The 15,850-nt window shown below is 38.3% G+C and overlaps 1 protein-coding gene and 1 long non-coding RNA gene across 7 annotated transcripts in view; one reads left to right on the plus strand and one right to left on the minus strand.

The window, feature by feature from the left end:
- The first annotated feature begins 40 nt into the window (after positions 1-40).
- LOC129411733 (uncharacterized) lies at positions 41-3,142 on the plus strand. The gene is made up of 3 exons (XR_008633430.1): positions 41-147; positions 706-843; positions 2,136-3,142. It is a non-coding gene; the product is annotated as an uncharacterized LOC129411733 (long non-coding RNA).
- Positions 2,020-15,850, minus strand: part of oxr1a (oxidation resistance 1a) — a 141,085-nt gene continuing 127,254 nt past the window's right edge. The window contains exons 5-8 of one of the 6 annotated variants that reach the window (XM_055163401.1): positions 11,829-11,936; positions 10,257-10,370; positions 8,647-8,732; positions 2,096-2,260 (exon numbers count right to left, since the gene is read on the minus strand). In XM_055163401.1, the coding sequence (XP_055019376.1) occupies positions 2,173-2,260; positions 8,647-8,732; positions 10,257-10,370; positions 11,829-11,936 (396 nt within the window). In that variant the 3' untranslated portion in view covers positions 2,096-2,172. Of the gene's footprint in view, positions 2,261-2,672; positions 2,709-5,465; positions 5,901-8,646; positions 8,733-9,381; positions 9,448-10,256; positions 10,371-11,828; positions 11,937-15,850 lie in introns of those variants that run through there. The other 5 variants (XM_055163400.1, XM_055163402.1, XM_055163405.1 and 2 more) reach the window with 5 other exon arrangements.

Below are 15,850 nucleotides of genomic sequence, written 5' to 3' on the forward strand. Positions count from 1 at the left end.
CAAGCAATGCCAAAATATCCATAAATTCAAGTAGTCATATAAGAATATGGTCTGGTAACAGTAACAGTAGAGAGAGGGTTTTAACTATCAGAACAATACTGCCTTCAGTAGTGCTGGTTTATGCTTGTTGCTTCCTCACCATTACTGGTATGTGCTGTCCATTACCATTACTTGTATCTGCTGTCTGTTACCATTGTTGATATCCTTAATTTCCTTCCCATTGTTGGTATCCTTTTGTATTATTTTAATATTTAATAGTTATGTTATTAGGCTGTAAGAGTTACTCATTGTCCTCACTTGTAAATAGTTCATATGGTTTAATGTAAAATGTCTGAAAAATGCAAAAGAAAGCTCATTATGTTAAATTAGACGAGAGGGGTGGGATTAAATACATTTTCTTCTTTCCGCACTTTTTTGGGCAGATTTTTCGTTGTTGTTATTCCTGTTTTGATTGTATTAATGTCATATGGATAATACTCTGTTCCATTGTAAAATAATGTAAATTGCTTACTTGCACAAAATAAATACATAAATGAAATTAAATGCATATTGAACGATAAGTCGATATAGTAATCATCATGACAGGCCTACCAATAGACTCAAAACAGTGTACATTTAGATGCTATTTTAAATAACTCTTTCCTTAATGTTGACACACACTGTATGCCATTGGACAATTTTGTAACTGCTTTTTCATCTCTGTAGAAACAGTGCAGTGTGCCACAGATGGTGAGTGTGCTGGGCTGGAAACACAAGGCGTGGTGGGTCTGCTGGTGTGATGTCTGTCTGAATGCCTCTGTGGGGACAGGAGACATTATGAGGGATCAGACAGGCTGGTGTTTGGTGAGTGGGGACAATGGAAGACATGATGGGCTAGGAGGTGAGAGGATTTAAGGGGGTGGGGGACATAAAAAGATAAAAAAAAATATACTTTACTACATCTATTGCCACTCAATCTACCACCAGGGAACTATTCACACTCAAAAACACATTTACACTGGGTGGGCTCATGTCAGGAAGGATCGAATGGCAAAGGCTTAGACGGTTAATGTTACTGAAGCATAATCATAGACTATAAAAAAGTGGACTAAGAGAGCGTGACGTCACCCATAGGGTTTGACTCCAGTCAAATGAAGCTCATGATGCAGTTATAGGAGCGAATTTAGGAATTTATTTACATACAAAATAGCTAAATAAATACCCCAGGATCATGTAGAGTGGGTTAATACAATCATTTTAAATGATGGGAGGCTCAGTGTACAAGTTACAGAGTATTTTCCAAAGTAAAGTCAACTGGAAACAGAGCCGATGGAGCCGGAAGTGCCCCCATGAACACTTCCTATTTGGAATGTGGTGGGTTAACCATGTCCATTTATATATACAGTCTTTGAGCATAACATATTTTTACTTGTTTGTATTGTTATTACTGTTTTTTAACTGTACATGTATGACTCAGAGTCAACTTTTGTTTTGCTGAGACAGGTGGTAGGTGAAAACTCAAAGTCAACATAATATGTTCACTTAAAGGTCTAGACAACTATATAAAAAGAAAGTCAATATTCAGCTGTAAGTAAGATATTTTTTTTTACAGAACTTATGAAGGTAAAATTAGATCGTTCCACTTTAAGGGCAATTGAGGAAATGGGGCTAAATTGGGACATGAAGACATAGGACCAAGAGATTTATGAATCCAGGAGGGTGGGGAAGATGTAAAACATGGGGATTGGAGAGAGGAAAAAGCAAAACTGGGGAGCAGTGTGTGGGAGGAGCTGTAAAAAACATATAAAAATAGAAGCTGAATCAGCACGTCCTATATCAGAGAAGCTTCTAGTTCTGGACAAAAATAAGTACAAGATCTGTTATCTCTAAAAGACAAATGCTGAATAATCCACACCTAGCCACTTATTTCCTCTTTTGGCTTTCCACACCATCACAGCATAGTTTTTACAGTTACTAACAATACCACTACAGTTACAGTTAAAACTGTTTAACCTGTCCATAGTGAAAAAATATATTGACCACCGAAAGTCCAAAGCAGCTTCTGGACTACAAATAAATGTGTTTTGCAAGATTCATGGTAAGCTTACAGTTGTATGCAGCAATATTCCAGAAATTTATTTCTGCCTCTGTTACAGTTTATACAGTCTCCAGCTCCACACAAACAGCCTGCAGTCACTGACCCACACAGCACCAGCAGCCTAGACACTGATGGTCCTGGAGAGTGAGGGGGCGCACGGTCTGCCAGAGCCAAAGCATGCCTCTAAAACCAGAGCAAAGAATGAGCTCAAATCAAAATCTTGTATTATTTTATTGTTGTTAAAATTGGAAAATCTGAGACTGAAAATATATATTATCTTTTATCATCTATATTTACATATTCAATACAATACAATACATCGTACTTCAAAATGTGGCCTATACATAACTTCAACAGTTCAGGTAAAATATTTAAAAGACTAATAACTAATGCATGCATGTGTGTCCTTCTTCCACCTGTCCCACTCAAACCTGGGATGCACAGAGCAGCTTCAGGAGCCAAAACATGTCCACCCTCAGAGAAAGGCTGAATAAACAGCTTTGAATATTCACTGTGATTACATCTGACACATCTGAAGACGGGATGCTATGTGTTGGTCACAAAATGACAGCCATCACACGTCCCACAGTGTACATGAGAAAACGCTGTGTCACAGTCTTTTAGAAAAGAGCTAGGAGCATAAAACACAAAGAGCATTGACATTATAAAGTTTTTACATTCTGCAAGTAGTAATCAAAAGTAAACATTCAAAGTTAAAGATGTACTGTGTAACCTTTCTGGTGCAGGACCTGACCTGCCATCAGTTTGTGTCCATGCAGATATTATTGTTTTGCCTTGATTATTTCACAGTATGGAAATAAACTTGGTAATCACAATGGAGACAAGTTAATGGTCAGATTTATGGAGAAGCCTGAACATGGCCTGAACAAGGTATTTTAAGCTATAAAACATCTGTAATTAAACAAATGCAAAGAAGATATGTTTAATGCCCTACTGTCAAACATTCCAGGAAAAGAAAAACATCTCCTTGGAGACAAGCAAGTAGCAGACCCATCACCTTACAAGTTACACACTGCACCTATAAGAGTTCATTTTGACTGATTATGAAACACACATTTGAAAATCCTCTCACTATTGTACAACATAAGGAGTTAACTTTCCCTCTCCTTATCTGATCTTTGTATAGAGTTTCCTATTACATTCTACTGGCATCCACTGACTTCCCCATGTACCTGGTCACACTCTAATAGAATGACATCATAGCTCTTAATAATGCAATGCTTTTCAAAGTTACTTGTGCAATAAGAGTAATTAATTTCAGTGACAGTAATTATTAGCTTACAGAACTTTCTGGTGAATGTTTAGTATTTTAAAGGTCCTATATTATGAAGAAAAAAAAATACTCTGAGCTTTAAGCCATGTAAGAATGCTGTTACCTAATCCAAAACCATACCTGGAGTTGTCTTTTATTTCATTCAGGTTTGAGAAACCATTTATTATTAGTCTGTCTACATTTCAAATTCAAAATGCTCTGTTCTACCTTGTGATGTCATGTAGTAGTTTTCAAATTAACTTTTAGCTGCCTTTTACGCTTTGTTCAGTAGAGATTCCTGGGATGAAATAATCCAAATGATTCTACTGAAGGTGTGTGGAGTTTAAAAACACAGTGAAGCACTTCCTGTACCACATGACAGTGTTTTCTGTTCGAGAGAATATTTCAGCCTAATATGCAGGATTTATGTGTCAAACATGTGTGAATGAAACAAAACACAACACAACACAAGAACAGATATGTTTTTTGTTGAGGAAACAACATTATAACATAGATCAGACGAAAGTGTAATATGATCCCTTTAGAACAGAAAAACTGGTGTCTTGGTAAGAGATGAATTAAATCAAATCATTGAATGAATGTAATTCACACATTGTCCACATGATTTTAGAATTGGCTTTGTACAATGTTACATTTTGGCTGTCCTAGTTTCTGTGCTTTTGCCTGAAAAAGTGAATGCCTTTTCTTCAGTTCTTCTAATTAAAGACACTCTTGAAATGGGCTGTCATTCATAGGGTATCAAACATTATAAAAGCACTACAAAGCAGCCATTGGGCCTACCATGATAACGACTATGTTATTCAATACATGAAAGTTCAAAATTTGTTATCGTGACAGGCAACCATCATCATGAATCAAAGTGGGTGGTGCTCCAATTTCAATAAGAACGATAGAGGTGCACTGATATCTCTACTAAATGGGGAGGATAAATAGAATCTGCCATTTAAAGATCCTATATTATTCTAAACTGACTCTAGTGAGCCCTTAGCCATGTTAGAATGTTGTTACCTCCACAAAACATACATGGAATTGTTTTTGTTTCATTCATACATGTTTGAGTAACCCTCTATTCTTTTTGACATCACTCTGTTCCACCTTGTGATGTTATGAAGTGGTATTTTCATGTTACCAGCTACTTTTTATCCTTAATTCAGTAGAGATTGGCAATTCCAGGGCTGAAATTATCCAAATGATTCTAATGAAGGTGTATAGATTTTAAAAACAGAGTGGAGCACTTCCTGTATTACTACGTGACATCACAAGGTGTAACAGAATGTTTTTAGTCTGAGAGAAGAACTCAGCCTAAATATTTGTTTGTGAGTGTGAATCAGACAAAGCACAGTCTGGGAATGTTTTTGATGAGGAAACAACATTATATCATAGATCAGAAAATGTAATATGGGCCCTTCAATTTGAAAAAAAAAAAAAAAGAAAACAGTTTGGCAATAACTTGACTTACAAGGTATCCTGGAATGACCGGAATTTTTAATAAAGTATTTTTTTACTGTGTGACATCAAAGAGAGAAAAAGAGCATGAGCAGCAGAGTGGAGGCTGAGGCAGAAATTTAGAGATGAAAGCGTTGCCATTCTGACTGAGAGTAACGGCTGTGGTGGAGCAGAGGGGCGTTTGAGGTGAGGAGGGGGGGCTCTGGAGGGAGGGCAAGGACACATGGATGTGTTTTTTTTTTAACAAACATAATTTTTGTAGTAGGGGAGCATGGTTGGCATTGACAGATTGTTTTTTTTTTGAGTATCCTCATATAGATATCCAGGAATAAAATAATTTAAATCCTGGAGAAATGTGTCAAAATGTATCTGTATTGCATAAAATGGATTCTTGTGAGCTTTAAACGATGTTAAAATGTTGTTACTCAGCAAACATAAATAGTTGTGTTTTGTTTCATTTACACATGTTTGAGCAACTCTTTATTATTAATCTGTAAATTAAAGTTAATCGCCATACTGTGAAATATTCCAGGCAAAGCAATAATATCTCCATCAGAATAATTCCATATTTTACCTTTAACAGCACTAAAACAGGTTGTTATCCATCTCTAAAATCACTAGTATCTATTTGGGTAATCATTAAAGATGCAGTGTGTAACATTTCTAGTGGAGGTTGTGCCACCTGCTTGTCTCTATGGAAATGTTATTGCTTTGTATAGAATGTTCCACAGTATAGATTAAAGCAGGCATGTCCAAAATATGGCCCGTGGGCCAAATGTGGCCCTCAGACAATTTTTTCTTGGCCCTCAGGCTTCCAGGTGAACTGGCCCAAATTACCTTGCATGAATTAAAAATGAACTTTTTCCTGCAAGTTTTCAAAAAATCTACCTTAGTGTGTGATTTTAAGGATCTTAAAATGCGCCATCAGTCTATATTCTTTCTAATGTGTTAAATATGCACATATTTCAATTATTTACTGTATTGAGTACCAGTCTATGGCCCTCAATCGGCCCTCTGCTTCATTTGTGTTTACATATGTGGCCCTTGATGAAAAAAGTTTGGACACCCCTGGATTAAAGCCATCTGTCACAAGGGAGAGAAGCAGGTTAGAGCACTACACTAAATTACAATTCAGATCTGTGGAGAGTCACACCTATTCACAGAAGGAATTAATATATTTTTGGGCAATAGGAACACTTGTAATGAATAAATGAATAAATTCTAGATGAAAATGTTTAATGTCATAACATGGAACATTCCAGGCTAAGCAATAACATCTCCATGGAGACAAGCAGACGGCAGACCCTTCAACAGAAAAGTTGCACAGTGCACTTTTAACACTTGCATAACATGTTGGGAACCACTGGAGTGCAGGGAGGGAAAAAGCTGTGGTGAGAGAAAAGGGAAAATGTGGCCACCAACAGGAGCCAGTGGACCTCATAGAAATCTACTGAGAGGACTACAGGGGAGGGCTGGCTCTGAGGCAGGCAGCAATATGACAGCTTAGGCTACACAAATCAATATCCTTTTAGCTTCCAACCTATCCCTCTCTCTCCACATTTCAAAGCACAAGACAGGAAAATCTAAACTGCATGGGCAAATATATAGTTTTCACTGAGGCCTGAGGATAAATATGAATAAAACACACTACAATGTATGCAATGAAAAGATACTTTCTGACATTTCAACAATGAACGTGTTACATTATTCGTGACTGTCAGTGATATTAGCACTGTATGTCTGTGTGTTGTAATAAAGATTTTATAGGAGGCCTTCAGGTAACACAACAGGCTATGACCTTGACAGTGACACATAGAGAACATCAAAAATCAATCCACAGCTCCACCTTGTGGGCACGGCATGTTCTGCAAGAGAGAGCAGACAATGAGGGGGATACATCAAATGAACGAGGTGAGAAGTCGTAAAGTACACGCTGTACTGTTGTGAAATTCCGTTCCCAAACAATGTGACAGCACTTGAGAGGAATATAATGCTCCTAAAGAGCACAAACAAAAGAGTTTAATGGCGTCATCTTGGACTACCGCGTGAAAAGGATTCTGGGTAAATCACAGATAAAATTGAGTGGGCAGGGGATATTTCTGAGGACTGCTTTGTCTGGGTGCTCTTTCTCATAGACAATTTTCATGTCTGCCATCTGTCTCTACGTCATTTCTCACCAAATTCTATTTTTTATTCAGTCAAAGAGTAAAAAAGAAATGCACAAAAATATATTTCAGGGTACAAGGTTCTTTGTGTGCCCAGACACAAAGAAGCTTCACATAGAATCAATAAACATGATTTTGGAATTGAACCCCAGATCTTGTTGCAAAATATAAAACATCTTGTAATTACTAGACTGCTAATATGTGGTAAGATGTCTTTAGATCCATGTTACTATATAATACAATCTGAAATTAAACTTAGACTAAGAATTTGAAATATTTTTAAATGAATTGTGTTTCACGCATGCTAGAATATAGTCTGTATGCTAACAGTTTAATATTGGGTTCTATCAGACCTGCTAAACTACATCCTAGAGGGCTAATTTTAGACTGTGACCCAGTGGAGGAGAGGAAGGAAGGAAGCGGGCAGAGTGGGTGGGTGGCCGGCGAGATGCCAATAGTGTGGAGTTGATGGAGGTGATGTGGACATGATGTGAGCTGCTTTAAGAGTCAGGAGTCTGGACAGGACAAAGAGGACACAACTTCCGGTACAGATGACCAAGAGCTTGAGACTGCCAAGAAATCCAAAGACTACAGCCTGGAAGTCCGCCTGCTGGCCATGCCTACACACATAGACACACACACAACCCAGACAGCCAGAGAGTGATCCATGCTTGCAAGATGGACACAGATATAGACACACACACACACGCACACACACATACATACACACACCCACACACACATCTAGACACACGCAAATACACACACACCACCCAGACAGCCGGAGAGTGATCCATGCCTGCAAGATGTGTTACTTAGTGCTGCCAACACCAGCAGGGCCAGCAGGCAGACCCAGAGTAAAGAGCACTGACTCCTCTGGCTCTGTGATCTGTGTGCAACAAACATCTACATTTCATTCACTCAAGTCTTCTAAATGTTGTTATAAATTATGAAGGTTGTGTAAAGTATCTCCAATAAAATGAAATGCTAAATAAATTTGCACAGCTGGAGTCTTTCCCGACAAGTATGGGCTGACTCTCGTCTTCATTCACTATTTAGATATACTAGTTCACACAGTATTTCATGCTGGATGTAGGCCTGTCACAATAACAAATTTTCAAGTATGCTAGATTGCTGAAGAAAATATAGATGATAAATGATAATATTGAAACTAATTTATGTCACTGATACGATAACCCAAGAGCAGATTTTAACCACAAAAAGTATTCTAAATGAACCATATTATAAAACAAATCATGAGCTGCAATAAATAAATAGCAGAAGGAAATACTTTAGTACTCAAATTGCATCTGTAATAGTCATAGAAGTTATTCATTCAACCTTTTATGGCTTAAATTTTATCAAAAAGTCAAAAACTAACCAAAAATGTTCCAAGAGTGAAGAAAAAGAAAATGTGATAATATTTACTCTGAAAACATATTGTTTCAGCTTTCATAAATTGAACGATAAATGATAAGTCGATATACTGGTACTGTACTAATTACCGTGACAGGCCTAGTTGTCTAGTAGGGGATGGTCACTACAATTGAGTATATCTGAACAAATTTCAGTTGGCTTTGGAATCATCTACTGTAGATAAAAATAAATGTATTTCCTCTTGCTATTTTGTCAACTCATTTCTTGCCTACATTGCTTTTACCAACCTCCCACGGATTCTCATTTGGACCCTTGTTGTGATGGGCATAGCCAGAAGCCAATTATACTTGTAATTAAAGATGCCAGGGCTTCCCTAAACAAAACAGAAGTTATTTAAGTTCTCACTGCTGTTTCAAAATTCAAATAGCACCTGGTGGTTAGTGGTCAAGTTGAAAAAATATCATGCGCTAAAAGGAATAAGATAATAAGACACACAGACATACATCACCTCCACAAACACACAACACTGACACTGTGGTGAGGTAATGCTCTCTTGTCCTCCAAGCACACTTCCTCTTCTGCACATAATAATTGCTGCCTGGCTGCCTGTCTGGGAGCCGGCTCTTGTTCATTAGTCGCTTTAAATATCAGACCCAGCATCACTTTTAAAGGCTTAATTTCCATGGCAGTCTCAACCCATTTTCCCCCAACCCCGCTGAATATGCTCCCCTTCTTATTTCTCTCAAAGGCGTGACCCAAATAGATAAGCAATAATAAAAATGCTGTTATTTCTAGGGAGAAATTAGTGAAGGAGAGTGCGAAGCTTTGCAGTGCTGTGGTGGGAGGATGTGGGAACTGAAGTGACAGTGATGACGATGAAAGACAGCAGAAGCCATTTTCTTACAAAGTGGTGCAAAAAAAAAAAAAGTCAGTTGCCATGGAGAGCAGCAAACAGTGATATTTCTTAAGGGGGAACAGGCCGCTTTGGGTGGCTCTTAATGATTGGCTCATTCTGATGCTGCTGCAGACGCTGTAGCTTAAGGGAGATGGCTGAAATTACATGACTGCTGCTGCTTGGTGAGGAAGTGCTACAGTGGGTTTAAAGAAAAAAAATACACAGAAAAGGATTGTCAAGTAAACTGGAAAACTTATCACAAGAGGCCTCAATATAAATGTGTTAATATAACTGAAAAGAATACAATTTATTAATTAATTAAAACTGCTTAAAGGTAAGCGGTCTAACTTTTCTGGTGGAGCGTCCGTCACATGCTTGTGTCCATGGAGATATTACTGTTTTGCCTTGATTATTCCACAGTATGGAAATACACTTGGTAATCACAATGGATAAAGGTTAATGGTCAGCTCTATGGAGAGCCTCTGACATTATCTTACAGCACCAAACATGTTAAACATGTTCATAATGTCATGCCTAAACTGACATTATATTTACATGAAGGTGAACTATGTAACAGTTCTAGTGGAGTATCTGCCACCTGCTTGTCTCCAAGGAGATGCCTGGAATGTTCCGCAATATGGCATTGACCTTGTACATCTTCATAGACATAAATAGATATGACACCACCTGGCAAATTTACAAGCCAGATCTGTGGAGACGTGGCTCCACTTACAGAAAGCATGAATGTTTCAAGGTATTTCTTGAGCAATAAAAACACCTGTAATTGAATGCACGCAAGACAGAAACATTCAGAGTCATACTGTGGAACATTTCAGGTTAATCAATAACATTTCCATGGATGCAAGCAGTGGCAGCTTCCAACCAGAAAAGTTACATAGAGCTTCTTTAACTTCTGTTAGAGGATTCAGAGATTTACTTTTTACCTTGCTGCTGCAAGGAGCGTTATGCTAGTGTGTGCTATCATTTGTGTGGTCCACATACCGTCACTTTGTCTAAATCAGCTTCAGAGGAGGTGGGGGACAAAGGGCTGATAGGGCTGAGGGAAGGGGAGCTTCCAACACTGGAGACGTACTCGGGATCAGGAACGTACAGGACCTGCAAACACAAGGAACCATGTATTTACACAGGCCAACGGGCAAACACACACACATACACACACACATACACAAACACACATACGCACATAGAGACATATAGAGATAAAGGACTATCTCTGACTCACACACATGCTCACCTGGTTTGTTCAAGGTAAATAATATAAAAGTACTTTGGCACAATCATAACATGCACAGGGTAAACAGAGAGGGAGAGTGATGATAATGGTGTGAAATGTAGTTTTATTTAACTTAGATAACAACAACAAGTAAACAAGCATGTAAAAGCATGTTGTGTACAGCAGAGTTTATTATTTTTTTATGATTTTTTGTTTTAAATGTCTATTTAAAAGTATATATTGTTTACATTCAGGAAATGTATATCGGCAGCAACTTTGTATAATAAGACAAAATAACATTGAATCAAGATCAGTCAATCAGGATTGATTCTTAAGAAAAAAAAAGTTTGATTTTTGTCATATTTCTAAGCCCTCTTCGCATACTTTGAGTCATTGTGTAGTCACAATATATATATTTCGTTTTTATCACTGGGCATAGAAGGCACAGACGGCATTGGGTCTTGGCAGAGGTCTGAACTAGCCCAAGTGTTGCATTAATTATATGCACACCTTAAAGCATGTTATGCATCTCACAATGTAATTCAATGGGGATACTGACAATGGCTTCTTCTCGTATTAATTTCCAGGCAATTTACCTCTGCATGTTAGACCTGAATGAAAAATGAAGTACAGTGCTGCTGTGCCATGCTGATATAAGGCAATACTAAGGGCCTGTACAATCTATAGGGACATTAATAATAGCCTTAATTAGACCTGCACAATATCTACAGCATGGACGAGAAATACAGGTCAACTACTTTAAAACCACTAATGTGGTTAAGATGGAAACTGATGATTTTGTACCATTAATAATCTTATACAGACTTGACCTGGTTTAATACTAGATACAACAATAAAGGGTGTAGCTGTAGCTTCTGAACTGGATTTTAAGAATTGTTTGCACAGAGAGAGAGACTGCCAATAGAACTGGCAAATGTGGCTCATCTCCAAAAGTAATTCACGAATGCCAGAAAATAGACAAATAATGTTGGATTTTCTTTAACATATCACAGTCCCATAGAGAACACTCAAGAAGGCAATTTAGTAAGAATTTCATATCATATATTCAAATGAATAATTACTACTCAAAAGTCCTAAAGTCCTCTCTGTGCGACCTGTTTGCCTGTTGACCTGTATGCATATGTTATAATATTATTTACATGGTATTTGAATAACAGATGAAACAAAGTTAAAGTTTTGCTGACACAAATGCAGTATATGAGCACTTATTTAGAAGTATGATTGTTGATTGATGAATGTTTAGTAAGTGTGGAGTATGTGAACACAGGCTGTTTCTTGATTGTGTGTTTATGTATTGTTGGTAGGACGGTTGTGCACACCTGGCCAGGCACCACTGCTCTTGAGAAAAGCTTGTTGAGCTGAACCAGCTCGTTGGGCGTGGTGTCAAACTTGAGTGCAATGCTGTTCAACGTGTCCCGCGATTCCACCTGGGCCACAAAATAAAAGAGGACACACACATAACACAACTGCTATTAACAGTAACATTTATTATTATTATTTTCACTTAAAAAAGCTAAAGTAGTGGTAAAGATATTGAGAGAAACAGATAGAAAGATGTTTTCTTATTCAGGATGTGCGTGGGGTCTAACTAGCAACTACAAGCATCAGATGGGCTACAGACTAGAGAGAAGACACATGCACACATAACATGGCTGCTACAGAAGCCAAGAAGACAATATAAAATGATGAAGAAAAACAAAAAATAAAGTTTGCATTTTTTTCAGTTTGGGAGGATAGAGAGATACAGCTTCATGGACAACCATTCAAACTCACATTTTGTTTGCTAGATCAAATCACCAAATTATTCTCTTGGGGACTTCACTCAGATTGTCATTAGCAGCTCAAGGATTCAGCCCACAACCTATTCACTGAGAGGTACTGCAAATTCTACTTGACTGTGAAGGTATTTGAGGAGTTTAGGGAAGTATGCAAATAAGCCCAGTCAGCTGTGGAGGAGAATGGACTCCCATGGGACACAATTTGGTTGGCAAAAATGTGAATTGACCTGTACGGTAGTTCAACATCAAGTAACTTCATCATCTGATAAAGACAACATGCTGTGGGCAGCTATTCATCTTCTCACAAACTAAAAGACGAACAATCATTTAAGTAGCTAAAGAAAAAAAAAGAAAAAATTTCACTACTTTTCCAAGAAAGCCATTTGGGACCCATCAAAACGCAAGACTTAACAGACCCCAGGGGAACAATTCAGCAAATGAACAGAGCTTTGAAAGAATAATAAAAAAATACATGTTAATTAAATGTAGGTAATAAGGAAACAGATCAAGATACCTGTGGATAAACACAACAATTACAAAAGGTCATGCCCTTTACATCAAATCGAAAATGTATATAATTATACAGTTTGAAAAGTAATTTAAATTTACAGTAACCCAAATACAAATAGTAATCCAAGAAACTGCTCCTTGAACTCAGTGGCTGCCCCCTGAGTGTGACACAGGTGCATTTGCCTTGTCTTTACCAGTTAACATCCATGTAACACAGATCAGCTCCACATGTCTGAACTAGTTAAGCATCTAACAAGCCCAGAGGGAGTTTCCTGCACCCAAATAAGGACGACAACCGTGACAAGAAGGAAGCACTTGTGAGAAATATGCTGTAGAACTGAAAGCGGGAGCGCACAGGAGAGCACCCCAGAGGAGGAGAGAGGTTGACTCAGAGCTGGTGTAATTAGGACAGGATAATGGCGCTGTGTGTTTTAGTGCAGCTGTCCTGGGACATCTCTTTGCATGTTAGATATGAGAGTGCACTTTTGAGCCTATTCAAGCCTATTCAAGCTGAAGCAGTCCAGGAAAATACTTGGTAAGCTAACAGCATGCTTGAGTAAGCTAGCAGCAATTAGAATTATAGTCTGCACAGTCCAGGTTAGTTGTCTTGCATTCACTTGGAAACATGCCAAATAAACAAAATCCTCTAGCTAATGTAGTCTGGACCAAGCCCTGCCAAAGATCTGGGGATGGGTCTCTGGAGCCTGCTCTGTCACCCTCTGCTCCTGACAGGTTGTCCCAGCAGCACTGAAGGAGAGGTCAAATGCTAAGGACACATCTCATTACATGGAAAAGCAGGGATGCACCGATACCATAAGGGTATTGAATAGTAGCATCAATACTGAAAAATTGACTGAATCAGGTATTGGTTCTATGATATTGGTTCAGCCGATACATATCATAATGTATCAAAATATTCAACAGTTACTTGCAGGATAAATAACACAACTGGATCAATTTTGTTGTAAGATGACTGTGTTTAAATGGGAATAAAGGAACTCAAATTTTTGTGTGTAGCATTGAAATTTGAATAAATAAGTTTCATAAAAGGTTGATTTTTGGTGGTGAAATAAGCGGTTGCTGCAGAAACAAAGCCACGTCTCTGTCAGTCTGCCCCAGTGAAATGTCTTGCGTGTCTTGAGTAAACAGATAATAGACTAATGAAACCATCTTTGTGCATCTGTATCACACATTGGATCAAATGCTTTGACTACTTCTTTCCAGGAAGATATTTGCGCAGTACACACCAGACATGCAGACAGCTCAGAGTCAAGCGCAAGTTGACTAATAAAACCCAAGCAGAGGAGACAGAAAACTTGTGTCATAGTGGAGCCAAGAGAAACAGTCACACACATGGAAAGAGAAAAACATAGTACACATTAGAGCCCGACCGATGTATCGGTTGGCCGATATTATCGGCTGATATGGGCACCTGGAGGCATATCGGCTATCGGCCGATATGCTTGCTGATAGGGACCGATATTTCACGTGGGCATGTGATACATCGTTAAAAATCTTAGACTCTCTACATTCTGTTCATTTAATCCAATTTACAGACAGATAAATGTCCTAATATGTGGCTCCGCATCAGTATTTATCTACGGAGTCATTTGTCTGTGTGTGTGTCCGTACTGTCCCTGAACACACCACAGAGTTGCGTCACTCACGTGCGTTTGTTTACACCCGCAGCGGTGCGCAACACTGAGATCATTTTCTTTTTACGGACAATCGGTTTGAGTCTGGATTAAAAGGACATTTATTAGTTCAGACTTGTGATGTGAGGAGGAGCCTGTGTGAGGCTGAGTGTTGGAAATATGTCGACTTTGAAGCTAGTTTTGATCATTTGTATGGGTTAGCTGCTGTAGCTCCCGCACATAAACAGACTGTTTTCTATTGGTCTATTGTAAATTGATTATATTGGCCGTATATTTGTTACTGGACCTGCACTGATATGTAAATGAGCTGTGAATAGAGGTGTGAATTATGACATTTGCGCATATAATAAATTACCGCGGCGCGCACGTATTTACGGCTAAAGGCTAATAGCGATTGTTTATTTACTAGTTATGGGTCGGTCGCGAACGAAATGGCTCTTAGAGACGGCTCTTTGAAGCAAACGACGGGAACCTGATCCTTATTGGGAGCCGTGTTTTCTGTTTCTCTCACTTTTTTTCTCTTCACGCCGCGTGCAGACTCGTGGTTTGACAGCGGCAGCGGCTGAAAACGAAACTTCGAGAAATTTGCGTGTACATAGGATAAAAAAGGAGCATCGGTCCCGGTTTAGTCCTTTTTCAGTCCTGGTTTAGACCCGGTTCAGTCCTGATTCAGTCCTGCTTTAGACCTGCTTGCAACAAAACAATCTGAAGAGCCACTTGGGAGCCAAAAGAACCAGCAGCTTTTAGTGAGCCGAGCCAAAAGAGCCGGTTCTCTAAAAAGAACTGGAATACCCATCACTAGTGTCTAGAATGTGATGCAAAAATGCCATTAAACCAACCTACTGTCTGTAAATATGATGTAAAGAGGCAGAATAACAATTAATGTTGCCTAAATAAACCCAATTTAAAATCCACCAGAGCCAAACCTAAGTTTTTTTTAAACAATTCAACATTTACAGTGAATTTTTACATCACTAAATATCGGCGATTATATCAGCTATCGGCAGCTCCAACTCCCATTATATCGGTTTCATATTGGCCACAGCAAAATCCTTATCGGTTGGGCTCTAGTACACATGTAGTGTGGCTGCATGGTGGATAGGAGGTTCTGTGCTCGTGAAATATGTCTTTAAAACAATACTATGTTACTATTAGCAAAGATGGCCCCAAATACATGTAAAATGTTTTGAATAAGGCAAGGTAATGCTGTCAAAATGTTATCATTTAACTAGTAACTAATGAAATTGAAAATAATAAAGAAATTAAGAAATATAGAGTGCTAAAATGGCTATTTCTCCTGAATATATCCTTATGATATATGTGGCACTTAATTTAACAAAATATGTATTTTCATTTTAGCCACATGTATTTGAAATGTATAGTTTAAAATGGGTTTAT

Source organism: Boleophthalmus pectinirostris, unplaced genomic scaffold, assembly GCF_026225935.1.
Source record: "Boleophthalmus pectinirostris isolate CB_2022bp ecotype Guang Dong unplaced genomic scaffold, ASM2622593v1 HiC_scaffold_6, whole genome shotgun sequence".
Classification (NCBI taxonomy): Eukaryota; Metazoa; Chordata; class Actinopteri; order Gobiiformes; family Gobiidae; genus Boleophthalmus; species Boleophthalmus pectinirostris.